The sequence below is a fragment of the Vigna umbellata genome, chromosome 2 (genome assembly GCF_029865625.1).
Source record: "Vigna umbellata cultivar VRB3 chromosome 2, Vumbellata_1.0, whole genome shotgun sequence".
Lineage (NCBI taxonomy): Eukaryota > Viridiplantae > Streptophyta > Magnoliopsida > Fabales > Fabaceae > Vigna > Vigna umbellata.
In genome coordinates, this window is record NC_142166.1 from 22,703,402 (window position 1) to 22,729,196 (window position 25,795).

Below are 25,795 nucleotides of genomic sequence, written 5' to 3' on the forward strand. Positions count from 1 at the left end.
CATCCTGCTTAATTTCACAATCACAATCATGATATTATGCATTTGTTCACAAAGCTTGTGAATCACCTGTATAAGCATTTTAATGTGCACATCATCTCAACATCAATCAATCAATAAGCATCATCAAGCATTACTTATCACACAATCACAGTTAATAGCAAACCATCATAACAAACCAGGTGTTCAATAGAGTACATCAAACCCTAATCTAAAAACAAAAACAAATAAGTTCAGAAAACTTAAACCATAAAAGCATAATCATATGATAGCATTCATCAGTAAATGCTATCTCAGCTCCTCATCAGTCCGAGCTCTCTGTATCTTCCTCTTCCTCTTCATCATCATCTTCATCAAATGCATCCTCCTCCTCAGCTTCATCTTCATCCATGTCTCGGGCTGAAGCTTCAGCTCCTCCATGCCATGGTTCTTCTGGCCAAGCTACCACATTATGGAATTCATCCATAGTCCACCTGTGTGCTGGAGGGGTATCATACATCCCCACTATCATCTCAGCCGTGGCCACCTGCCCTCTGTGGATGGACTGCAACTGAGCACCTATAAGAGACATATACATGTCCCTCATCTGGAATGGTTCTGCCTCATGAGTATCAGCAGAAGTCCTGCTCTGTGCTGGCCTTCTCTCTCTACGAGCCTGGCGTGGTGGCACTGGCTGGGCTGCCTCCTCACCTCCACAGTACTGTCTGTAATAGGCCTCATCTATAGCTTTTCTTGGCCTCTCAAATGGTGGAACAGAAGTGTCCACCCCAGCTAGCTTGCAAAGGTGAGTGATCAAAGAAGGATGTCCCAGTGGTGCTTTGTTGTTTGAGGTGTTAGCACACACACTAATCTCATCAGCTATCACCTGCCCAATATTAACATTCAAGTTTCTGATAGCACAGTAGATGAAGAGTGCCCTGCTGAGAGTAATATCTGACACATGTGAACATGGCTGAATGTTGGCATGAGAAAATGCCATCCAATACTTTGCAAGAGGAGTCAAATCTGTCCTCCTAATATTAACCACTGAGCCAGATCTATTCCTTTGGAAGTGTCCTCCAGGTATGCACAATACTCTCTCAACATCCTCAAAGTCAGCACCTTCCTCCATGCTAAGAGCAAACTGGCATTGCTCACCAGCCCACACAGTATCCAGAAAGTTATTGATGGAGTCAGGATCATACCTGATAGCATGGCCTCTAACATAGCCCAAATAATTCTCAGCTGGATAATCACCAATCTTCTTTGCATTGGTGTAGAATTCTTTCACCACAGCTATGTTGGCAGGTGATGGATAAGTGGCTAGCTTCCCCCAATCATTCCCTAACACTTGCTCTCCAAATTGAGGAGCAAAGTTAGGTATCATTCCAACCTTTCTCTCCATTAGAAGTCTCCTGTCCTGAACCACCCTAAAGTGCTTCTCATGTTTCCTAGAGAGGAACCTGCCATTATGGGGCTGCTCTGGTTCCTTTTCCTTTCTCTTGGTTGCCATGGTTTTCAATCTCTTTCCTGAAGAGGATGCCATTCCTACATTCAAACATAAATCCAAAACCACAGAACATGATGTTAATCATTAGTAAACATAAAACAAAACTCCTTTTGAAGCTAAACCACCGCTGAGGGCCAGAATTTCCCCTCAGCGCCACCAGTGCCACATTCAAACACGCAACAAACCAGAAAAAGCAAATCTGGCAGAGTGCCGCTCAGCGGTAAATGCCGCTCAGCGGTGATCTGCAGATTTTTGCAAATCTCGTTTTTAAACTGTCCTAACTCCACCCAAATGCAATTTTCAGTTTTCCAGTTCATAATCAAGCAGTTTAATCGGTTCAAACATCAAATATATCATCAAATCATGCATAGAAATCAAAACCCCTAAATATTCATGCTTTGACAATCACAGTCAATTTCAAGAACCCTAGAATGAACAAAATGCATTTTACTTACTTGGGTGGAGATGCTAGATGATATGAGAATGCTTCCAAACTAGAATGCTCTCTTCCAACCCCAAACTTTGATAGCACACTAGTGTAAAAGTGAGTGGAAGAGAAATTTTCTAAAGAGGGAAGAGTAAAAAGATGTGGGAAACCTAAGAGGAGATATGTGGGAGTCTTAATGCAGAGAAGAGCTTGAAAGAATATAAAAACGCGCAGCTTAGGGTTTAAAAATACCCCAATGGGCTCGGGTTCCGCTAAGGGGAACTTAAGCCCATCTGCGATAGTACCGCTCAGCGGTAATTGCCGCTCAGCGGCACTTTCGTGATGTGCCCTTCTCCTTCTTTTCTTGACCTACGTGCCTTCCTAGCATACCCCTCATAGGTTCCCTGCAATTCAATGTTAAAAATGCTTATGCAAATCCTAAAAATAAACAAACAAAAACAATCAATCAACTGGGTTGCCTCCCAGGTAGCGCTTGTTTAACGTCACGAGCCTGACCCAAATTCCACCAACACCCATCAGTAGGTGTTTCCAACTTAACAGCACCCATCAGTAGGTGCAAAATTTTCTCACCAACACCCATCAGTAGGTGTTACAAACCTAACATCCTTCAGTAGATGCTGGATCCAACAAAAATATTTACAAAACTAATGTTCACAAATTAAAAATTACAAAACCAAATCAAAAGTTTTTAAATTCACTGGGTTGCCTCCCAGCAAGCGCTCTTTTAATGTCATTAGCTTGACCCAGTAAAGCTCAAGTTCCTTCTTCTTTTTCTTCTTCTTCCTACTGAACTTCTTCAGAAATTTGATCAAACCAGGAACCTGTTGCAGTGTCTCAATCATAGGAACTTTAATCTCCAATTTCTTGAAGATTTCCATAAAGCACTTAAATTTCTTTTCCTTCCTATGATTCTTCTTTAGATGAGGATGTGATTTTTCATGTGATTTCTTCTTCTTTCCTCTCATCTTCTTTTTCTTCCTTTTTTTCTCCCTAAATTTTCTCTTTTTCTCTTCTTTTATTTTTTTCTTCCTTTCTCTTTTTCTCCTCAACTTCTTTATCTTCACACAAATTTTCTTTCTCTCTTTTCTCTCAACCACTTCTTTTTCTTTTTCTTCATCTTTATCTTTCTCACTCAACTCTTCTTTCTCTTTTCTCTCTACCCTTTCCTCATCTCCCTCTAATTTTTCCTCATCAAGAATCTTGTCACTTTCAGTGATAATGACTTGCCCTTCCTCCTTAAGGTTCACATCAGTATTAACATCATCATTTAATATCTGACTAATGTGACGAAGTTGCATCTCCATTCTTTTACATGATTCTTCAATGCTTTTCTGAGTAGAGTCGGAATTTTTCAAAAATCGTTGAAGGGTGTCCTCCAACCTATCCAAACTTCCTGATAGAAAGGGTTGTTGCTGCCATTGTTGTTGTGGTTGGTTCTCAAATTGTCCAGCAGCTTGCCAAAATTGGCTTTGATCCATGCTTGAGTGAGGTTCCCACCATTGGTTGAGATTACTTTGGTAGAATTGAGTGCCCCTATAGTTAAACTCTTGACCAAATTGCATTCTGCAGACATTAGGCACAAAACCCTAAAAACAATTGTTAGCACAAAAAGATAGAGAAAAGAAAAAAAATCAAAGGATATAATTGAAAAGATAAGAAGATAGGAAATAAAAACAGAAAGATAAAAACATAAAATAAAATAAAATAAAATAAAATACAAACAGAAAATAAAATAAAATAAAATATAATCTAATCAAATCTAAAAAGATAAAATAAAATCTAACCTAACCTAAAAGATAAAATAAAATAAAATCTAATCTAACCTAAAAGATAAAATAAAATAAAATCTAATCTAACCTAAAAGATAAAATAAAATCTAACCAAATAAAATCTAATCCTAAAAGATAAAATCTAATCTAAAAAATAACAGAAAAACAGAAAAATAAAACAGAAATTCAAAATTAAAGTCAAAGATAATCAATAATCACACAAATTAACCAGTTAAACCACGAATCCCCGGCAACGGCGCCAAAAACTTGATGGCCAAATTTGTAATCACCAAAATATGATGTCACAAACTTGTTTCACAATCGGCAAGTATGACCGAATCGTTCAAGTAATAAAACTTGGTAAGACCAAGTATCGTTCTTCCCAAAGGACTCACGGCCTAGTTTAGTTATGTGGTTTCTTGATTAACTAAGACTTACAAACGAAATATTTGAGTTTAAAATGCAAGACAGAAAATAAACATGTATGCATGAATTTTGATCAATGGCAAAGACAAAAGATAAACACTTTCAATGGAATATATGAATGAATATGTTGTTGGGGGTCAATTTCATCTCATCCACTCTCATATATTTTAGGAATTCAACATTCAAATCATCATTGTTAATGCCACTCTCTAATGTACCATTCTAGATGGCTTCTCCCTAATCAAATAGTTCATACAATTCCTAGCATTCCTAATGATTAGTTCATGAGTGCAGGAGCTTAAAGGCAACCAATAGAATATTGTCAGTATAATATTGGGAGAAATTCCCCGGATCTAGACTTCCCCGTACGTGTCCGTATCGACAAAACCAATAATCATGCATTAGAATGAGTTAAACAATGCAAGCATTGAGCAAAGAGGAAAAACCCTAACTAATGATGAAAGAAAGCATATGTCTTAATTCAAAGATGTACTCAACAGATTCCATATATGAGAGCTTCAAGAGATTACATTGATTCCCCAACAAACATACAAGGTTTAGTTCACCATATTCATGGTGAACCTAGATGAATAACAATGAAAGTATGAAAGAATAAACCCAATAAAGTGGAAGAGGTAGCCTGAGCATCCAAGATCCTCCTTCAAAGGGGTGAAAGAGAGAGTGTTTGCCTCGTTTCTGCCAAAGATCCTTAACTAAAGGACGTGCAAGCCCTTATATACTAATCTAGAGTTACAAAAGATTACAAAAGCCCAAGCCCAAAAAGTGCCGCTCAGCGCCATTTACCGCTCAGCGGTGGTTACGCGTCTTCTTTCTTCCCCTCAGCGGCCATTTGCCCCTCAGCGGTTCCAACGCCACCTCTTGAGTGCCGCTCAGCGGTAGTTTGCCGCTGAGCGGTGCCTTCGACTTCTCCTTTTCGCACTCTTTCTTGTCTTTTCTAATGTCCTCTCTCTTATTCTTCACTTCTTTCACCAAATTCACCTCAAAACCTGCACAAAAACACTTAAATCAAGCATAAACCTGTCCAGCTCTCTTATTTCTGAAAATATACACAAAAGGCATGATTTCAAGCTAGTTTCTAAGTCTAAAGGTTGCTTTTAGTATCAACTTTAAGCATGAAAATAACAGTTTTTCAACTGTTATCAGGTATCTGAGGATATGGTATACTACTGTCATATGTTCTTCACTAGGAGAATGCATGAACCTACTTACAATGCTCACATAATAGGCAATGTCAAGTCTAGTGTGAGTCAAATAAACTAACTTTCCTACTAACCTCTGGTATTTGTGCTTGTCCGTCTCAATCTGGTTTGAATATACATCAAGAGAATGATTCATTTCAATTGGAGTATCAGCTAGCTTGCAAGCCAACATTCCAGTCTCAGATAGAAGGTATAGAATATATTTTCTTTGAGATAGAAAAATTCCTTGTTCAGATCTTGCAATTTCTATGCCAAGAAAGTATTTTAGTTGTCCTAGATCCTTCATTTCAAATTCAGCAGCTAGTCTCTTCTCAAGTAATTCCATTTCTTCCACGTCATCTCCTGTTAACACCATATCATCTACATAGACAATAAGTATGGCCACTTTTCCTTTGTTATGCTTTATAAACAAGGTATGGTCCGATTTACTTTGTTTATACCCAAACTTCTTCATTGCTAACATGAGTCTTCCAAACCATGCCTTGGATGATTGTTTAAGGCCATATAAAGCCTTTTTTAATTTGCAAACTACACTATCTTTTGAAGGTGCTAGTTGTACTCCTGGTGGAACCTCCATGTAGACCTCCTCTTCTAAATCACCATTCAAGAAAGCATTCTTTACATCAAATTGCTTCAGAGGCCAATCTCTATTAGCTGCTATGGAAATTAGGATTCAGATTGTGTTGAGTTTAGCCACTAGAGCAAACGTATCTTGATAGTCTACCCCATAATTTTGTGTATATCCCTTTGCCATGAGTCATGCCTTGTATCTATCAACACTTCTATCTGCTTTTAACTTTGCAGTGTATACCCATTTGCATCCAATTGTCTTTTTTCCACTTGGTAAAGAAGTTATTTTCCAAGTTCCATTTTTCTAAAGTGCTTCCATCTCTATGTTCATTGCTTGCTTCCATCTAGGATCTTCTAATGCTTCCTGCACACTATTAGGAATAGATACAATGGATAATTGATCAATCGTTAGAGCATATGATTCAGATAATCTATGAGATGATACATAACTACTAATAGGGTACTTTACTTTCACTCTCGGATCTGGTTCATAAACTGGTTTTGGTATACCTTTATTTTGTCGTTCTGATCTTTTGATTTGTATATTGTGAGTGTCGGAAGAAGTTGGGGTGGAAGAGTTTACAATAGGGACAAAAGTTACCTCAGTAGTAGGTTCGGGATGTATTTCAAAACTCTCCACAATATGTGATTCTGGTATGTAAGGTAGATTTGGTGTCTTACTTTGTGGAGGATGACTTGCATTGACAAGATCTGTACCTGGAAGATCGGTGGAGACTTCAGGAGAAGGATTTTGATTTGGTGGACTGTCCATAACAAGAGGAGATGTTGGAGTAGGAGTCATAGGTAGAGGTAAGCAGAATTCTTATTCTCCAATGTGATGAATCTCCCCCGGAGAAGAAGAAGGGTTGACTCCCCCGGAATAGAAAGGTTCGTACTCCCTAAAGGATACTTCAAGTGTGACATGCATTTTGTGGGTTTGAGGGTCAAAGCAACGATATCCTTTTTGGATGTCGGAATAGCCAACAAAGATGCATTTTCTAGCACAAGGATCAAGCTTGCCGCAAAGTTTTTTTGGAACATGAACATAGGCAGTGCATCCAAAAACTCGAGGTTCAAGATTCATAACATGAGGAATAGAAAAAAAAATTTCAAGGTTCTGTTGAGGGGTGAGAAAACCTAAAACACTTGAAGGGGTGCGATTTATAAGATAGGCAGCATAGAGGACTACCTCACCCCAATAATGGAAAGGGACATTCATGTCAAACAATGAAGCTCATACTACCTCTAACAATTGCCTATTTTTTCTCTCAGCTAGTCCATTTTGCTGAGGTGTAAGAGGTTTGATGTTTTATCCCTTTAGAAGTTAAGAATTCAAAAAAGGTTCCATTCTTATACTCGAGGCCATTATCTGATTGAAAATTTTGGATGGAAGTATTAAATTGTGTTTGAACCACACTGTGAAATTTTTGAAAAATAGGGAAGACATCATTTTTATGTTTAAGCAAAGAGATCCACACCATTCGAGTACATTCATCAATAAAAGATACATAATAATAAGAATGAGAAAATGAAGGGACTTTACCGGGGCCCCAAATATCAGAATGAATGACTTGAAAGGGAATACAACTTTTATTCAAACTGGGATAAAAAGGAATGCGATGGCTTTTAGCCATTTCACAAGTAGAACATTGAAATTCAGAGGAATGACATTTTGAAAATAAATGGGGAAATAATTTTTGAAGATAACCAAAGGAAAGGTGCCCGAGTCTCTTATGCCAAAGCCAAGCACCAGAATGAGAAGAATATGGAGTGTTAGTAGCATATGCTCTGCAATGCAAGTCAGTACCACCATCAGAGACATATAAGAAGTAAAGATTACCACGTCTAACACCATAACCAAGAATCACCTTGGTCTGGACGTCCTGAAAGACACAAAATGTGGACCAAAAAAGCACACTACAGTTAAGTTGTGAAGTAAGCTGGCTGACAGATAACAGATTGAAATCAAGAGAAGGAACAACAAGAACAAAATGCAGAGTGAGAGTTTTTGATAGAGTAATGGTACCCTGACCAGTAATGGAGGCAGAACCACCATTAGCAATGGTTATGATGGACTTACTGCATAGGAAACAATGGTTTAACATAGAAGCATCATGAATCATATGATCTGCTGCGCCAGTATCAATTATCCAAGTAGAATTCCTAGAGTGAGCAGATAAAGCAAGAGTTTTACCGAGGATACCTTCATACACAACATTTGCTTGAGGAGAGGGAGAGGAGTCACCATCAGAAGAGGAATAGAGGACTTTGGAGGAGACTTTCCGGCGAGGACGTTTGGTGAAGTCCCACCACGTTGGATACCCGATGATTTCATAGCAATGATTCTTGGAGTGACCAGAATCACCACAATGAGAACATAATAAGGGTTTTCCAGAGGAATTATCCTTACAGTGTTTAGGAGGATAACTGACCGTGGAAGAATGAGGAACCTGAGATAGTAGAGCTGAGGAATCCGAGGTAGGGGCAGGACGACCCATAGTGATACGTTGCTGATGTTCACGACGGACATATGCATATGTGCTCTCAAGGTCCAATTTTGGGTCTTTACGAAGAATCTCTCCACGAACTTGGTCAAAATCAGCGTCCAAGCCACTAAGAAAGATGTGAACGCCTAGACGAGCCATGGAAGAATGCATCTGGATCACGCCATTCACGATGGTTTCAGAAGAAGACATACAATGATCAATCTCTTGAAATATGGAGAGTAGTTCGTTATAATAAGTAGAGAGGAGACGACCATGTTGTTTGGTGGAGAAAGATCGCTGGTTTAGTTCGAAAAGGCAAGTTTCACCGGATCCATCGTAGAATGTGCGGAGAGCGGCATCCCAAATTTGGTGGGCAGATTCAAGGCGGATAAACTGCTGTATCAACAGGGGGCTCATGGAGTCAATAAGCCAGCTTTTTACTCGTTTATTCTCAGTAACCCAATTATCATAGGTGGGGTCATCAATGGAGGGTTTCGTCGTTGCGCCAGTAAGGTACCCCGATTTGTTTCAAGCACCAATACGCATGTCCATTAGCTGAGACCGAAGAGGATAGTTAGAGTCATCAAGGATAACAGTGATGGGAAAGGAAGAATTGTCTTGCTGAATGATAATATTGGAGGACGGAGTAGAGGTGGTAAACGGTGAAAAGGTGGAAGCATTGTCCATGGCTTAAATTGGGAATTTTAGGGATTGAAAAATAGTACGGAAATGAAGTCAGGGGTCTTAGAATTAAACAACATCTGATACCATGTTAAAACAATTCCGGAAATAATTGCTACTCTCTTCATTCATATTTTCTTCTATAAGATACAAATATATAAGCACTGTTAACCGCTTATACATAAAATTAGGAAACAACTTTATAAAACAGAAAATAAGTTATAAAATTAAAACCGGTTCCTAACTAATCGTAACAATAATTTAAATTCAAATTCTATCTTCAACGTAATCAAGCCAGTCAAAGATTCTTTTTGCATTCTGACAGGAAAAAAACGAAAAATTGATAAAAGTTGGAGATGGTTCATGGAAAAGCTCTAAGAGAGAAAATGAAAAATATATTTAAAGTAGATTTAACTTCAATTTATAGAGTATGTGAAAGTATTGGCTATAAAATTTGCGACATAACCCACTGAGAGAAATAAATATCTAAAGACAAGAATTTAACAGAAGACGAAGCAAGTGTCCCAATTCTACGAATTGGGTCCATCCTTTGATGAGTAGGTTGCATAGATTGTGGTGTGGTACATAGGTCAAGAGTAGTCAACTGAACGTGTTAAATGGAAAGGTTCACTTAATCTAGACACTTTTTTGTTTTTTGCTCCCAAATTAAGTAAATATAAAGTAAGAGAAACGATGAAAATGGTCCAAAGTTCAAGAGTTACCAGTAAAGTAAAACAATCATTGTGATATGAGCTTTCTAACTCACTTAAAAAAATAGATTCATATATGTGAAGAATAGTGCATATTGGAAAATGAGAAGCACAGAATCAGATAAAAGGGTTTGAATTTGAAAGCAGATTGGTTCTTGTTCCTAAATTGAAATGGCAAAAAGGAATAATGAATGTGGGCAGATACATTTAAACACATGGTGAGAAAAGGGAGGAGTCTCTGCAACAGGATGCCATCATTAGCAGCCAAGGCAAAAAGAGGCACCCCACAATAATTACTCACAGACTCACGCACAAAACCATCAACTTTTTTCGATTATGGTCCCACCCTTTTCCCTTAATCCTCTATTTCAAAATCCCTATTCATTTAATACTATTTTTTATTATTAACATTTTTACAAACATAAAAATTTACACCATTATTTTATCTTAAGTATCATCATTATATTATTCTTTTTTCATTGGGAATAAAAATGACTAATGTTTTTCTTTTCTTTTATCTTGAAGTTGTGTAAGCTTCTGCCAGAACTTCATCTAAATACTTTTCATATTAATTCAATCCAATTATTCATGTGTGTTTTAAAACTATAACCGTTTTATATATTTTTTCCCCTTATGTCAGAACCACTGTTTTTTGGGAAATTTAAGTTATAAGCTACCTTTATAATCATTACTCAATAATCGTATGTATAACTGATCCAACATTAACTAAATGGAATCAGAGCGTTTTAGGTAACACATAATTAAATATTTTCTAATCAATGGACATCAGTATAGAAGATAAGACTGCAGTTATGCATACGTACATACATAGCTCAATATACAAAGTGTACATGTAATTAGTATGATTAAATAAGTATTAAGATATGTACGAAACATTAAATTTGTTTAAAATAGTGATAACTACATATGAATTCTTTTATTATATTGTGATTAGTGGAAGTAGAGAGAATAAGACATTATAATAATTTATAGACTTAGGCAGCATCCACCTCATGGCGGCACTGTATGAGAAAAAAAATGGTGGATACAGACAGCGCGGAAACTGAGAAATTTTAATGTAGTTCCTGACAACAATAGTTTAATCATAGTAAAAATAGTAATAAATAGAAAAAAAGTAGTGGCGAAATGAAGATCACGAGTAACGTTGTTGTCATAAAAAAAACTGAAAAGTGTGTGGTGGCTCGTGACATGATAAGAAGCTTGGGAGATAAAAAATAAATGAGTTTTTGAATTGAATTTGTTTTTGTAGATAATAAAGAGTGGAAAAAGAATGTAGTAATTTGTGTGAGAGATATTTATGGCAAAGAGAAAAAAAAAGGGAATGGTGGGAGTGGGCATTTATGTGGAGCAACGGATATGTTGTTCTATGTGTAACATTGAATCTATCCATACACGTAAACATACATTATCGCCAACCCCACAAATTTAGGTTAAATCACAAAAGTGAAATTGGTAAATTTTAAATTGAATTTGCGTCGTCGTTTTGTTTATTATTTTGGGTAAGTAAATGGTTAGTGGGTGGCGGCCAGGACGTTCCAGTTGGAGCGTGTGAAACTGTAAAGTAAAGCGCAAAAACGAGTGCACAGTGGCCAATGCGGATTCTATTATATTTGTTTTTAATTTTTTGGAAAAATTAACCGAGGGAGAGTTACGGTTAGAGTTAGAAGGGTGTTGTTGAAAACGCACGTAAGACGTTAGAGAGAGTGACACGTAGGAGGAGACAGAGAGAAGAGAGTTATAGATTGGGAGTGTGGGGCCCCTCTCAAAGCCTTTCTCTTTCTAAGAAATTGCCACGTCACTTATCCAACCACCGTCTGCCGTCCCCTCCAACCCCAACCTTAGCTGTTCTTCACTCTCTCTCTCTCTCTCTTTCTTTTCTTTTCCTTTTTTATTTTCTCCTCTTTCGTCGTATCTTCCTCTTTCAATTGAACAAAACCTAACCACTCTCAACCCCTTCTTCTCTCTCTCTTTCTCTCTCTCTTTCTCTCTCTCTCTCTTCTTCTTCTTCTTCTTCTTCTTCTTCTTATTCTGATTCTTCGCCAATTCAACCTCTCTTCCTTCCCTCGTCGCCAATTGTGCTTAGTATTATTTAGAACATGCCCACTTGGTGGGGTAAAAAGTCCAGCAAGAGCAAGGACCAAGAGGACCACCACCCGCATGGCGGCGGCGGCGGCGGGAGTACCAGCGTTCTTCACTTCAACTTCATCAAGCCCAAGACTAGGCCCAACAAGAGCTTCGACGAAGCTGTCCACGTCCGCAATTCCCCACGCGCTAGCCGCGATTTAGCTCCCTCCACCGCCGACTCCGACGAGAAGCGGGGGCTCCCCTTGCCTCGCCCCTCTGTCTCTTCCACGCAAAGCTTCAGCATCGACCAGGGCCTCGTCTTCGGATCTGCCTCCGTTTCAGGCTCTAGCGTCAGCTCCAGTGGCTCCTACGAGGATCATCCCTCATATCACGCTCAGATTACTGGTTCTAGGTTTGTTGTTAACTGTTATGCTTCCTTGATTAACATGAGATTCAATTCAATTCCGTTGGATTGGATTGAATTGGATTTCATTTACGCTATTATTTATTCATTTATTTTAATTTAGGTCCCCTGTTATTAGCTTAATCATTGATGAGATAAAGTGACTTTTACTCCGGTGGCTGAGGCTCTCTGACGTCTCCTCTCTTTCTATTGGAACATCATTGCATACTTTTCTTAATTTGTGAGATTCCTTTTTAGTTTTGTTCAGACTTGCAATCCCAATTCGAAACTGGCTCTTGCTACTTCCTCCCTAACTTTTAAAACACGATTTTTCACTTTTTCGTACACTTCTGCTCCTTTTCTTCTTTGTTTTTCTTTCCTCAACTTTTCTTTGATTTTAGTTTCAGAGTCCTCTCTCTCTCTGTAGGCTCATACTTAATACAATTTATAATCACGGCGTTGAGGAGTCTTCTTCAGTGTAGTTGTAGATTTGGAATTATCCGTTCTTCAAATTGCGTTTCCAAACTCCGAAATTGCAGCTCCTAGACTCTGGGTATGGATTTGTTCGGGGAAAATGAAGATCTACATCTTGATGGGAAATTTTGTTAAGACTTATAATTCATATCCTTTTTATCTGTACGAGGTTAACCACCCGCCATCCACCCCCACCCTCCCGAATATCTATCTGCTTTAGGCATCTAAGTCATCCCAATTTATTTAGGTGAAACTTAAGCAAAAATATTTTTACCTTATATTTTTTTTTTCTATAATTAGTTAGTTTTGTAATTATAAAATATGGGGGGCCGTAGTTATATTATCTACACTCAATTTAGCATGGCTAGTGTTAAGGTAAAGGAACACATAAAACATGGACTGTTAAGTTTATTTCTCCCATCTGCTGCTGAACTAATCGATGCTGTTTCTTTATGCTAGAGCGCAAGGTGACGTGAAGTTCCATGTGAGGTCTAAAAGCCCAGGTCCTGGGTCAAGAGGGCCCACCAGCCCAACATCACCTCTTCATCCGAAGTTGCCTATTTTGAGCCTTGACTCTCCTACAGGCAGACAAGAAGACGGAAGGGGTGAATGCCATCCGTTGCCTCTTCCACCGGGCTCTCCTACTAGCCCTTCTTCTTCTCTTTCCAGCGCTAGAGCAAATGGGGTGGCAGAACACACTACCGGTAACCTTTCAAAGTGGAAGAAGGGAAAGCTTCTAGGACGGGGAACTTTTGGGCATGTTTACCTGGGATTCAATAGGTATTTTTGGTTTGTTTTTTCTTTTACTTTGAAGGAAATTGACTTTCAATTCTCCTTTTTGGTTAGGCTGCAACAACTTTATAGTTTTCACTCCCTGAATTAAAGGCAGAACTTGTGGCTTTTGCTATCGGTGGTTGTATATGAGCAAATCTTTAGGCTACAAAGGAAATATTTGTGTCTGTTGTTGTGGCAATATAAAATCACAAGCTTTGAATTTAAACTATGTTCGTAGAATTATATCACCAGTCTTCTTTCAGAATGTGCACTGTGTCCAAATGTCCATGTTATGGACAAGCTACAGAAACTGTATATGCTTCCTATGTTTGTTCTACGTCTCTGAAAAGCTTGTGTTGAAACTTTGCCAGTAATAGTGGACAATTGTGTGCAATAAAGGAAGTCAGGGTTGTCTGTGATGACCAAACGTCAAAAGAGTGCCTCAAACAACTTAATCAGGTAATTCTATTATTTTTTAAGATTTATGCATGGTGCCTTAAACATTCTATAGTGCTGTATTGGATTTTGTTTTGATATGTCTGATCTTCATTTTGTTGCAGGAGATCAATTTGCTCAGTCAGCTTTCACATTCAAACATTGTTCAATACTATGGGAGTGATTTGGTATGTGGCTAAAATGTTATAAGTTTTGAATCTTGTAACTATAGCTGTATGCACATAGGAAAAGAAGGAAAAAAATTAATGATTGAGAACCATTCATAAATATATATATATATATATATATATGTGCGGATGTGCCATGTTTGCAGGGAGAAGAAACACTCTCCGTTTATTTGGAATATGTCTCTGGTGGTTCTATTCACAAATTACTTCAGGAATATGGGGCCTTCAAAGAGCCTGTTATTCAAAATTATACCAGGCAAATTGTCTCTGGTCTTTGCTATCTTCATGGGAGAAATACAGTGCATAGGTAATTTGGTTAATGGTTACTCAAAGATCTATATTTATAATATGAATTGCATGCATCTTGACTCTTACTTAAACTATTTTTTTTTACGCAGGGATATCAAGGGGGCTAACATACTAGTTGATCCTAATGGTGAAATCAAGCTGGCAGACTTTGGAATGGCCAAACATGTAAGCTTTTTAAATGTATTCTTTAAAGAATCAATTGCTTTTGGCTGCTCAATGAAAAGTTAGCGCTTCTTGCAAAATAAATTGGCCAATACACAAGATATAAAATCATGGGAGTACTTAAAAGTCTTTCTTTTGCTCCAGCTTCAAACCTGCTGTTCTATTCATATCTGACTGGGTAGTGATAGAGATCCACTTTACCCTCTTGATTACGTATGATTTCTCAGTAAAATCGCAAGATAGAAGAATGAGAGCTAGAGTACATCTGGCTCTTCTTTTAAAATTCAAGGGTCCATTTGGTGGGTAGGATGTTGCAGGATAAGATAATTATCCTACCGTGTTATGATCTGTTATTTGTTGCACCAACATTATATGATAATGTTATTTTATCACTTATCATATCTTGCCAGTAGTACAGTGTATTTCTTATCTTAAGAAAGAAGGCGAGGTAGGTTTGATAGGATAGGATAAACCCTCCCCCCCGGTTTTCCTCTCCTGCCCTCTCTCTATCTATAGATATAGATATAATATTGACACATAAATTTAAATTATAATGATAATTACAGTATTAAAATTAACATCTTATTAAATTTTCTCAGAGAAAAATATTTGAATCATAATATTAATTTTACAAAATTTATATGATTTTATTAATATTAGTTTATATCATAATATATATAATAATTATTTTACTTAGCATATTATGTTATATGTATTTAGATTTATAATGATTGTGGCACAAATTTAAATTTTATTATTTATAGGCTACTAAAATTAAGTAATAATAATTTAAACATTTTTAAGATATCAGTTATAATTTTAAAATCTTATATAATCTTTTATAATATAAAAAGTAGTTATATAAATGAAAAATAATTTTGTATAATTTAGTTAAAATTATATTTTTATATAATTTCCATTATTTGTAAAAAATATAAATTATAAGTCATTTTTTTAGAAAATTATGTGTAGTTTAATGAAAATTTGTCATTTAAACATCCTTTATATTATATCCTATCCTTGTGTAGTTTGTTCTCTTGTGTTCACTAAACACTAAATATGATTATATCTTATCTTTTTCTTATTTTTATCATGTCCTTATCATGTCCTTATCATGTCATGTCCTATTTTCTTATTCTATCACATCATGTCCACCGAATGGGTCCCATGTGACATAAATTTATGTGATAGAAACCCTTGTGAAATGGAAGAGTCGGAAGAAAAATAGTAGGGGGAGCAGAGTTTCTAAATGTGTAGTTTTATGATGGAGATCATCTCTGAATTATGATTGTTCTGAAACAGATAAATTCTTCTTCCTCCATGCTTTCTTTCAAAGGGAGTCCATACTGGATGGCACCTGAGGTAAAATATTTTAGCCTTTTTTCACAATTTTCATTTTGAACAGACGCGTCCTTTTCACTTTCACTGTAAGTTGTAATGTATACTGATCTTTGCTTTCTTAGGTTGTAATGAATACAAATGGCTATAGCCTTCCTGTTGATATATGGAGCTTGGGATGCACAATTCTTGAAATGGCAACATCAAAGCCTCCCTGGAATCAATATGAAGGGGTGCGATTTTGGATATCTATAACTAGCATTTATTTGCATGTTTGATATGAGCCTATTTAAAGAATATGAAGGGCAAACATTGGTTTTAATGCTTGTATTCATCAGGTAGCGGCAATATTTAAAATTGGTAACAGTAGAGATATGCCTGAAATCCCTGATCATCTCTCAAGCGATGCAAAGAATTTCATTCAGCAATGCTTACAAAGAGATCCATCGGCCCGCCCCACAGCCCAGGAGTTACTAGATCACGCCTTCATTCGAGATCAACCAGCAACAAAAGCTACAAATGTCAGAATAACTAGGGATGCTTTCCCCTGCAGTTTTGATGGAAGTCGGACACCGCCGGTATAGTCCTTAATGCTTTTTTATTTTCTTTCTGAAGTTATGTTGTTTGGCGTCTTACATGTTAATTCCATTCTCATGTTTAACATATATGTGATTTCATCATTTGTGGTTATCCTATACTGGATAAGATGTGATGATTGGATTTGATCATGTCATATGTCAGGATTTATCTCAATGGTTTGCTTAGTTTTTCTTATGCTGTACGTATTATGCAGCTCAATCCTATGTGCCTACTATTATCATGTTTAAAATAATATATTGTAGATATTTAGAATATGGCTGAGATGTGATGATTGGATTTCGTCACATCATATGTCAGGATTTTATTTCAATGGTTTGCTTACTTTTTCTTATGCTGTACGTATTATGTAGCTCAATCCTATATGCTTTTACTATTATCATGTTTAAAATAATATATCTAAATATGTAGTAATTATATGGATGAAGTGACTTCTGCAAATCAATTGGTGTCTGTCTGGATATAAACTAGAAAAGTTGTTCAGGTTTTCTTTACTAAACATACATAACTTCGTTGTTTGGTTGTGTCTATAGAATTATATGTTAAACAGATATAATGTTGTAATCAGGAAAGGACGAAAAAAAGCAGATGATTGTCTGTCATGTGTGTTTTGGTGGTTATGTAAGCTACTAGCTTTTTGTATGGAATTTGATCGTCTTTTTTTACCCAAGACTGTTGTTGGATTGCATACTCATGTACTGGTGAAGTTGGAGAACAGATTAACAGGGTGATCATGGTATAGTTATGGGTGACAACTGATAACAGAATATCGCTTTCCTTTTTTTGGATAAAAGTGTATTGCATAATTACTTAGAGCACATAATGCTGCAAGAGAATCCTAAAGCACAGCAAAACTTGGATAGAAAGTATTAGTTCATTTGAAGTCATGGTTATAATGCACATACTCCGTAAACTTTATTTTGTTATTTTGAAGTTGCAAAATATCTTAAAATCAATTTCTATGGCAAGCATTGAGATGGAGCTAACTTTCTCTTTGTTTGAATTGCTTTGCAGCCAGTTTTAGATCATTCCAATAGAACGAGTATAAATTCATTGGATGGAGAATATGGAACAAAGCCAGTTCCTGTTACTTCACGTGCAGTAAGGAGCCCAAGGTTAAACATCTGACATTCTCTTATCAAGGCCTGGTGATCAATCTCTGTATATGCTGAATAATTTTTATGCTATTTAGACTGACTCGCTGTTTGAACTTCCTTCTGCAGAGATAACACAAGGGTGATCACATCTTTACCAGTATCGCCCTGCTCAAGTCCATTGAGACAGTATGGGCCAGCCCACAAGAGCTGTTTTCTTTCTCCTCCTCATCCAACTTACACTTTGATGGGGCAAAATACCCTCCCTTCATATCCAGTGAGATCAAATGCAACATTCACTCTTGATCCTTTTCATGAAAAATCTTTTTACAAAGCCCACACACCGGGTGGATCCCCTAGAAGATTCATTTGAGTTACCGATTGTAAATACCTCTAAAGTCTTTTGGTTTCCCCGGCATACCTTGTGTTCAGTGGTTGAACTTCAATCATCTGCACTATTAGAGTACAAACTCTATGTAAAGGATTCTGGTCAATTCTTTATACATGAGAACGAGACCACCTACGGTAGAAGTGAGGTGTAGGACCTCTTGATGCAGCCATTAGACTGGGGACACCGTGCTGCTTGTAACAATTTATTGATTACTGTAAAGGCAAGTGTTTACTGTTTGTAGTAACGTTTATGTTGTATATTGTTAGTTCATGGCAGGAGAAAAAAGAGGGTAATTTTTCATACATACTCTTCCACTTTTTTAAAATTATGTATTTTACCTGAGGATGATGTGTACGGTGTGGAACTTGGTTCCAAACCGTGAGCCATGCCAGAATGATGGGCTATAAAGTTGAAAGAGCCAACGAGAGTCCGGAATGTCCAAAATATTAATTGGAAGCAATTTTATTATTACGAATTTCTTTGATTTATATTCAAATTACTACTGCACGTCATGAAGTTGGTGTTGAAGCAATGTAAAATGAACCTCGAAGCTCATTTTAAAACTTAGTTGCAGAGGAAATTTGCAATTTTTTTTATTGTATGACAAGAATAGTTGTCTAAATATTGTTTATATAAAGAAGCGGTGGAATGACGTTATTTTTTATCTTTAGTTTTTCTTTCGAAACATAGAATAATTTGGTTGAGTAACCAATTTAGCTATCAGATTTTTCAAAGCCTGAATGATGAAAATAGAGAGCATTTTTGTTTTTGAAAATCTAATGGTTAAAATTAGTTTTTAAATAAAACTATTATATTTTAAGGAAATGAATGTTTAAGTTGAAAAGTATTGGTATGTTGTTTTTATTCGTCTCTCGTTCAACAACTTGTTTATTACATTTTTTTTTTAAATGATCAGTGTTTTGAATGGAGACGTTTTAAGAGTATAAAAATGACATTATTTAGATATAAGAAAAGAGAATAAAAAGTAGAAGGAAATAATTGAAAAAATTAGAAATTTGATTCAATGCAAATTTTTATTTATCTGATCCATTTTTCTCCAAACTCCATTCTTTTCACCATGTTCTACAAAATTTGTCACCTTTTCAGAGTCAACTTTGTATCAAATATGATTTATTTTCTCTTTTCGTCGTTTCCATCACTTCATTAGCAAGAAGTACCACATTCAACACATTTCTTCCCCCTATAAGAACGGCAATCGCTTCCTCTACCGTATTATCAAACACCCTTTGTCACTGTATCACATCACGCTATCACTGCCATCACGCCTACCATCATTGTCGCACCGTTGCGGCAGAAGAAGAGACGGAGAACCTTGTGCCAAAAGAAGAGAGAAAATATGGGAAAAGAAACTTGTTTTGGAAAGTTTTTCCTAGAATGTATTTGCAAGTTTCAATTTTACTCCCTTAGTAAGTCTGACAATGCTAGAGAAGTGTTTAGGTCCTTGCTGTTCATAATCTCCTAGCAACCTTCTTTATTTAATTCTCCCTTGAATCCTTTCAGCCATTGCTGTTAATTGAGTGTGCAAATCAAAGTCTGAAATGGATGTCCCCTTCTACTGTTGCTGCACTTTTGCTTATTGCTTCTATTTTCTGGTTTTGCTATTATTCCTTCTCGCACTCCTTTCTATTTCAGAATCAAATAACAACGTCTGGTTCTCTTTTCTTCTTTGCATACAAGAAAAATTTTAAAAGAAATTGAGCATAACAGAGTATACAACATAGTAAGGAATATAACTAAATGTGTTAGAACTATATATACAGATTTATCCAGCAATCTAATCCAATTATAAATATCTTAGCCAAATCCCGACTACTTCAAATTAGTTCTAGCAAGTGTACTATGTGCATTTGTAGTATCAACAAATGTTTATCCACAGAAATTTATTAAGATCATCCAATATTCAAATCTGAGTTAGATTCAATAGAACAATGTTTGTAGTAATTTTAATGATTATGAAAACAGAACTAATTGAGTTTTTAAGAAGTGCAATAGTAAAAACGTGTTGACGTTAGATTTCATTTCACCTTTCTTTGTTGCACTGCTGTTGATCTTTATTTATTTAATATGCATGCCGTATAAATGTCTTAGAGTTTTTTAAGGTAATTCCAAATTCCTTTTATGACATCTAAAGTACAAGGAATTCAAATTTTCTGTTGCTCTGCAGATCATTGCTGTTGCTTTTTCTTTGCAGATGACTCCATTTTCTGTTTCTACGTTTTTTAAACAAACTTTTGAAATTAAAAAATCCAAATGAGAATTGATATTTATTAAAATTTAAAAGCAGGGAAGCACAGATACACATTCACAAGGCTTCGAAATACTCTGCCTTACAGATGGGGTAGAGTTTCAGATGGTGTTTCTATCTGAGATTCTTGAATTGTAAACTCTCTTACAGCGTAAGAAAAAAAGTATCATATATCCATTTAGCATTTGTGGGTCATAGCCTCTCGTAGTCGAGCTTCTCTGACTGCAAATGAAAAAGAAAGAGTGAGGTAACTTGCATTTTAACAAACAGCTAAAATGAAAAGAAGAAAATGTTATGTTTGTAGAGAAATATAGAAAACTTCAGTCATATTTCATTCATTATATGACCATGTAAAGAAATCAACGGCTACTAAGCACAGTATTTATTCAGTGTATTAAATACAAAATAAGACAGGTACAAGTCAAACTCGATTAAACAAGTTATTCTTGGCCAAATACTAGTTCTGCTTGATCAGGATTTTGCTTAAGCTGTGACCCTGCAAGAATCTTACCCAGTTATAAATAGTAGTTCAAAATTTGAACACGTTAAACGATACCTTGATAAGCATGTACGTAGGAAGCCAAGCTGGAGCAGTGGGAATCCCTACCCATGCAATCTATCAATAAAGCACGAGTTTTTCTCAGTATAAAACATTAAAATTCTTGACAATTTCTTCATAATTGGAATCTAGCACATATATCATGCAATCAATTGATATAGGCTCAGCTTTGCTTGATCAAGAGAACATCATTGGCATTGCAAAAAGAGAGTTAGTTTTGATTCTTGCCGAGGTCTCACGTTCATCAGAACATTGTTTCTTAGAAAGATATTTGTATTCTATGAAAATACAATAGGATAGACAGATGTAAGTTACTTACAAGAGCATACTCTCCTGTTTCAAATATACGCATATCCAGGACCTAGAAGAATTCCCCACAATTGAATTAGATAAATTGTGATGACATAAAAAAGCAGAGCCACCCCATGCAAACTAGTTCGACAAGTTTTGCTTTTTACCTCACCACGGTCTTCATAAATGTAGTCTAATCCTTTGTAATAAGGTGGGTGCCCAACAGAAAGATACTGAAACATTAAAAATGGACACGTCTGTGTTCACAATCGAAACCAAGCCAATAAATAATACGACAAAACAACGTTCTTCTTACATTGATGCTATTGAGATATTTCTCCTTGTCCACCCTCACAATCTGACCTTTCTTCACTGCCCCCCGCCAAAAAAGCAAGCAGCAGTAATCAAAAGAAGAGCTTTAGTCTCTTAAGAAACACTAGTCAGTTCAACGTTTGCTATACTCACAGGAATAAACTGGTTTCTTGGGAGGCTTAGGAGAAGCACTTGCAGACTGAGCCTTAGATGACCCTTCACTCTTACTCTCCGGGGTCTCTGATTCACCACTCTGTGCTGCACGAATCAGTCGGAAATTAACTCTCTTTGTTCTCAAAATTTGAGGGAAGCGAGGAAGAGAAGGGAAGGTGGTGTAGGATAGAGTTGCAGAGAACGCCATGAAGAGAAATACAATGCCACGTGTCTCGGGTCTCCTGTGTAACGTTCTACATGTACTGGAGATAAGAGAGGATGTCACACCTTAAAAACCGTAGCTAATGACAGCGTGCCACGTTGTTACGAAGAGGACTCAAATGTCCATTCATGAAAAGTTAAGACCAGCTTAGGAATTTCATCTCAACGTTAAAACGGTCGCGTAGAAACCATCAACGATAGGGAATGCTATGAATTTCCCATATCTTACTAGCTTCTCCGAACGTGTCGTTGCTCCTCTTCATGCCACAGTTCCCACTACAATTATCAGGTTCCGTCTTTCAGTTGGGCATTTTCTCGAACAGGTTTTGGTGAAGTCTTGTATTTCGTCCTCTTTTTTATTGATTCTATGTTTTTTTTTTCAGGGGCAATAAGGCGGAGAGTTTTGCAATTGAAGGGCGTAATCTGAGATTCTCATTCACGACGAGGCAAACGCAAGATGTGCCTGTTCTTAGGGATTGTTCAATTCGCATTCCTTGCGGGCAGTTTTGGATGCTTCTTGGACCCAATGGGTGTGGAAAATCTACCCTCTTGAAGGTATTATCAAAATTCAGAAGTGAGAATCAGTGTTTTGCAGTGCAGTGTTACTTGTAACGTAACGTTGTGTATAGTGTGCAGATTTTGGCTGGTCTCTTGACCCCAACTTCAGGAACAGTGAATGTGAATGAACCTAAAAGTTTCGTTTTCCAAAATCCAGATCATCAGGTTTTTATTTTCAGACTCATATATTATTAATTTTTGTTCTTCTTCTTGATTCATGCTATCTTTCTTTTAAGCCAGTGTGGGCATTGATTTTCCAACGGCTGATAGTCATAAACACCGGCAATTTGGCTTCCTCTGAGATTGTGAATCTGCTGTTCCAATCTCGAGTCTTTAAACCAGCCAAGTAACTGTGTATGGAAATATTTACTTAATGTTTAAGCAATTGCTTACTTTCTAAGGCTAGGATGAGGGTGAGTCACTGCTAAGACACTTGACATGACTATGAAGTAATATCATAAGGTGCGGTAGCCTCTAACTACGGAATATTCTAGAGTTGCTGACATGCATGTCCTGAGCAGGCAACAGGAACCTCCTGCCTCAGTCGTAGGGAGCACCACCAGATGTATGTGAAAAGGCTGAACAGGCTTTAGTGGACCTCAGGGGGCTCTTCGGCCCAGCAATGATTTGAGGATGGGGGTTTGTTCTTGGTCAGATTCTATTTGATTAGGCTCGCTGTTGTAGACCTAAAACAGAAATTAACAGATAGGTTAAATCTTTTGTGTCTATGTAGGTTAAATCTTTTCGCTCTACGTTTGAAAAGGAAATTCATTGGACTTGTTTTCTATGGGAGTGGAGATATGAGCTAAAATGTTATTTTTGGATTATAAAAGTTCAAATTCAAAGATGGAAACCTCATCAAATTAATTCAGAGTCACACTGATGTTATTAGGGGAGGAGAAAAGTAGTTTCAATGTTTCTTTCTTCAGTTACCTTGCTACTATTGCTATGCTGTTTACTGACTTCATTGTATGTTGCGATATAATATTGTCATGTAATCTTTATGATGGAAGAATTAAGAATAAGTTAACAGCTCAAACTGTAGTCAACCTGCCCTCTGACTATTTTTCTTTCTTTCTTTTCCTTTTGGGATAAACGACCTTAGACTAATGTTTAAGCAAATTTTGAGGCATTTTCTAACCACTTCGTGTGCCTTAACTTTTTCCAAGAAAACTCCCCGAATGGGGGAATGACTGTTACAGTTTCCGTGGTACTTATTGTTATTGCCGCTATCCTGACCTCTACCAGTACCCTTTCAGAATTCTAGATTTGAGATTTGATTGTTTTTTCTTCGTTGTTTGTTCTATGGAAGCATGGCTTCTTTTTCCTCTGCATCTCGATGGGTAAGGAATGATAGTTGACTTCTCCGATCTATTTTTCTTGTTAACCAAATGTTTAACTTTTTTCCACAGTAGACATTTACAAAATATTTATGCGAAAATTACTGATGTTACGTCAACAAATTAAAGTCTTAATACAAGTAGCCTCGTCCATCAAGGGATTTTTTAGGGGTGGGGGTATGGGAGGGGGACACCAACCACATCGGACTGCATGTTTAAGTTTTGCGGATTCTTATGCAGAGGTAACAGAGAAGTTTGCTCCACCTTACGTATTCTCCTTTCCAGGTTTTGAATTAAAAGAAATGTGAAGGGAAGGGAAGGAAGAAAGGCTTTTGTTTAGGGCATGCCATTTGTCAGATCTTCTCCGAATGTTCCTTTTTATTTTTTCCTTCATTTCAGAGCATGGAGAATTTGCTTGATTTCTTTGTTCGCTACAATAACAGGTGTCTGTTGTCATAGTTCCATCTAATAAATTTTAATAATTTGGTTGTGTATACTTGTAAATATTTTTCTATCCAATCTGCTTTTGAATATTTTCTCAATGTTTGCAATTCAGGTACAACTATTGTGATAAAGAAAATCAAAATATAAAAGTAAAACACCTGAATTTGTTATCAATCTACTGAAAATTTGCAGCCGGAATCCTTATGATGTATATGATCGGACTGCCAACTGAGTAGCTTTATATTTGTTGCAGGTGGTGCTGCCTACTGTGGATGCTGATGTTGCATTTGGTCTTGGTAAGATCGATTTGACTCACGATGAAGTCAGGTCTAGGGTGTCGAGAGCTTTGCATGCTGTAGGGCTGACTGACTACATGAAGGTAATAGGGACAGCAACCTAGAACACTCATAACAAAAGTGTAAACTATATAATAAATAAACTTTCCTTTTGCTGCAACATTCAGAGATCTGTCCAAACTCTGAGTGGTGGTCAGAAGCAGAGGGTTGCCATTGCTGGTGCTCTAGCAGAAGCTTGTAAAGTTCTGTTGTTGGATGAGCTCACCACATTCTTAGATGAAACTGACCAGGTAATCCATGAATTGTGGTGTTCTATGCCGTATCATGCCATATTTGCTGTAAAATCACAAAGATTGAGGTCTTCAAATAGGTGGAAGCAAGGGACTTTACTTTCTCCATCTACAAAAATAGTGACCGTTACTATTGTTTCTTGCTTGGTGTCATTTTCTTTACGGATGCCTTTCATCAGTATGACACATTCAAGCTGACAGAACAATGCCATGGGGGCAGTGTCTATTTTAGCTTTCGGAATTCTAAACAAACAGATAACTTAACATGTTTTCAGTTTTCGTGGTTGCAGTTGAAGATGTTCATATTAGGTATTATGAAAGTTGTGTTGTAAGACCAACACTTTTTAATAGATGGCTTGCACTTTTCATTTAAGGTCGGGGTTATCAAAGCTGTCAGGAACTCTGTGGATACCTCTGCAGAAGTTACGGCATTATGGGTCACCCATCGTTTGGAAGAACTAGAATACGCAGATGGTGCCATCTACATGGAGGATGGAAAAGTTGTCATGCATGGAGATGCCGCTAGCATTAGGAGTTTCATTGAAGCCAGACAATCTGCTTATATAAACCAGATCAATTCTTAAATATGTCTTCTTTGTTTCTGAGAACGATTCCCGTTAGTCCTTGAAACTAAATTAACATGATTAGGAGGAGGCAACACCACAGTATCTCATCTTATGCTGTCCTTTTAAAAAATTTCAAATAAGGAGAGCGATTTTAAAATACTCTTTTTTGTAGTTCAAATTCTTGAATATGAATACGATGCTGAAGAATTACTCCAATCTTATTTTTTGCTAGATGTAATTCCGTTGAATTTATCTATTTGAGACTTCTTTTGTTTCCACTAAAACTTGAAACAAGGAGAGATTTCAAAATATTGTAAGAGTTTACAATTTAGTTCTAAAGTGTTAACTTTAACTAAGTCAACGGAGATAAATTGAGACACTTGAGATAACCAAAGTTCCAGAATTTATTTCATTCTGTCAATCCTAAGTGCTCCCAATGCATCTAGAGCAAC

At 36.8% G+C, this 25,795-nt stretch overlaps 4 protein-coding genes across 5 annotated transcripts; 2 read left to right on the forward strand and 2 right to left on the reverse strand.

Annotated features, from left to right (window-relative positions):
- Positions 1 to 6,742: 6,742 nt before the first annotated feature.
- Positions 6,743 to 8,822, reverse strand: LOC148203635 (uncharacterized). Its single transcript, XM_088107691.1, has 2 exons — positions 7,670 to 8,822; positions 6,743 to 7,056 (listed from the first exon to the last, which is right to left on the reverse strand). Exons 1-2 carry the CDS (start codon positions 8,820 to 8,822, stop codon positions 6,743 to 6,745), a joined length of 1,467 nt encoding a protein of 488 aa, XP_087963817.1.
- A 2,909-nt stretch (positions 8,823 to 11,731) lies between these two features.
- Positions 11,732 to 18,348, forward strand: MAP3KA (mitogen-activated protein kinase kinase kinase 3). Its single transcript, XM_088106433.1, has 11 exons — positions 11,732 to 12,293; positions 13,218 to 13,538; positions 13,904 to 13,991; positions 14,093 to 14,155; positions 14,302 to 14,462; positions 14,554 to 14,629; positions 15,929 to 15,988; positions 16,090 to 16,197; positions 16,303 to 16,542; positions 17,576 to 17,676; positions 17,785 to 18,348. The coding sequence occupies exons 1-11, from the start codon at positions 11,914 to 11,916 to the stop codon at positions 18,026 to 18,028; spliced, it is 1,842 nt and encodes a 613-aa protein (XP_087962559.1). The 5' UTR covers positions 11,732 to 11,913; the 3' UTR covers positions 18,029 to 18,348.
- A 1,956-nt stretch (positions 18,349 to 20,304) lies between these two features.
- NDHO (NAD(P)H:plastoquinone dehydrogenase complex subunit O) lies at positions 20,305 to 21,885 on the reverse strand. Its single transcript, XM_047324981.2, has 6 exons — positions 21,628 to 21,885; positions 21,479 to 21,534; positions 21,330 to 21,395; positions 21,191 to 21,232; positions 20,869 to 20,928; positions 20,305 to 20,534 (listed from the first exon to the last, which is right to left on the reverse strand). Exons 1-6 carry the CDS (start codon positions 21,833 to 21,835, stop codon positions 20,505 to 20,507), a joined length of 462 nt encoding a protein of 153 aa, XP_047180937.2. The 5' UTR covers positions 21,836 to 21,885; the 3' UTR covers positions 20,305 to 20,504.
- Positions 21,886 to 21,947: 62 nt separating this feature from the next.
- Positions 21,948 to 25,559, forward strand: ABCI10 (ABC transporter family protein). Of its 2 annotated transcripts, none has more exons than XM_088106434.1 (6): positions 21,948 to 22,138; positions 22,233 to 22,404; positions 22,486 to 22,572; positions 24,445 to 24,570; positions 24,655 to 24,777; positions 24,858 to 25,109. In XM_088106434.1, the coding sequence occupies exons 1-6, from the start codon at positions 22,059 to 22,061 to the stop codon at positions 25,107 to 25,109; spliced, it is 840 nt and encodes a 279-aa protein (XP_087962560.1). In that variant the 5' UTR covers positions 21,948 to 22,058. The 2 variants fall into 2 exon arrangements, with proteins under 2 accessions (XP_087962560.1, XP_047180935.1); XM_047324979.2 differs by lacking the exon at positions 24,858 to 25,109 and adding an exon at positions 25,152 to 25,559 and having other exon boundaries at positions 21,979 to 22,138.
- The last annotated feature ends 236 nt before the right edge of the window (positions 25,560 to 25,795 follow it).

What these genes read in the sequence shown, in the direction of transcription:
- ABCI10 (XM_088106434.1), top strand. Translation starts at nt 22,059, where the DNA reads ATGAATTTCCCATATCTTACTAGCTTCTCCGAACGTGTCGTTGCTCCT. An exon ending in GGCTGACTGACTACATGAAG is followed by an intron (nt 24,571 to 24,654) that starts GTAATAGGGACA and finishes TGCAACATTCAG; the next exon opens with AGATCTGTCCAAACTCTGAG. An exon ending in TCTTAGATGAAACTGACCAG is followed by an intron (nt 24,778 to 24,857) that starts GTAATCCATGAA and finishes GTCTTCAAATAG; the next exon opens with GTGGAAGCAAGGGACTTTAC.
- MAP3KA (XM_088106433.1), top strand. Translation starts at nt 11,914, where the DNA reads ATGCCCACTTGGTGGGGTAAAAAGTCCAGCAAGAGCAAGGACCAAGAG. An exon ending in GGGAGAAATACAGTGCATAG is followed by an intron (nt 14,463 to 14,553) that starts GTAATTTGGTTA and finishes TTTTTTACGCAG; the next exon opens with GGATATCAAGGGGGCTAACA. An exon ending in ACTTTGGAATGGCCAAACAT is followed by an intron (nt 14,630 to 15,928) that starts GTAAGCTTTTTA and finishes GTTCTGAAACAG; the next exon opens with ATAAATTCTTCTTCCTCCAT.
- NDHO (XM_047324981.2), bottom strand. Translation starts at nt 21,835, where the DNA reads ATGGCGTTCTCTGCAACTCTATCCTACACCACCTTCCCTTCTCTTCCT. An exon ending in TTTATGAAGACCGTGGTGAG is followed by an intron (nt 21,233 to 21,329) that starts GTAAAAAGCAAA and finishes GAATTCTTCTAG; the next exon opens with GTCCTGGATATGCGTATATT. An exon ending in AAACAGGAGAGTATGCTCTT is followed by an intron (nt 20,929 to 21,190) that starts GTAAGTAACTTA and finishes CTTTATTGATAG; the next exon opens with ATTGCATGGGTAGGGATTCC.
- LOC148203635 (XM_088107691.1), bottom strand. Translation starts at nt 8,822, where the DNA reads ATGAGCCCCCTGTTGATACAGCAGTTTATCCGCCTTGAATCTGCCCAC. An exon ending in TCCATATTCTTCTCATTCTG is followed by an intron (nt 7,057 to 7,669) that starts GTGCTTGGCTTT and finishes CAAGTGTTTTAG; the next exon opens with GTTTTCTCACCCCTCAACAG.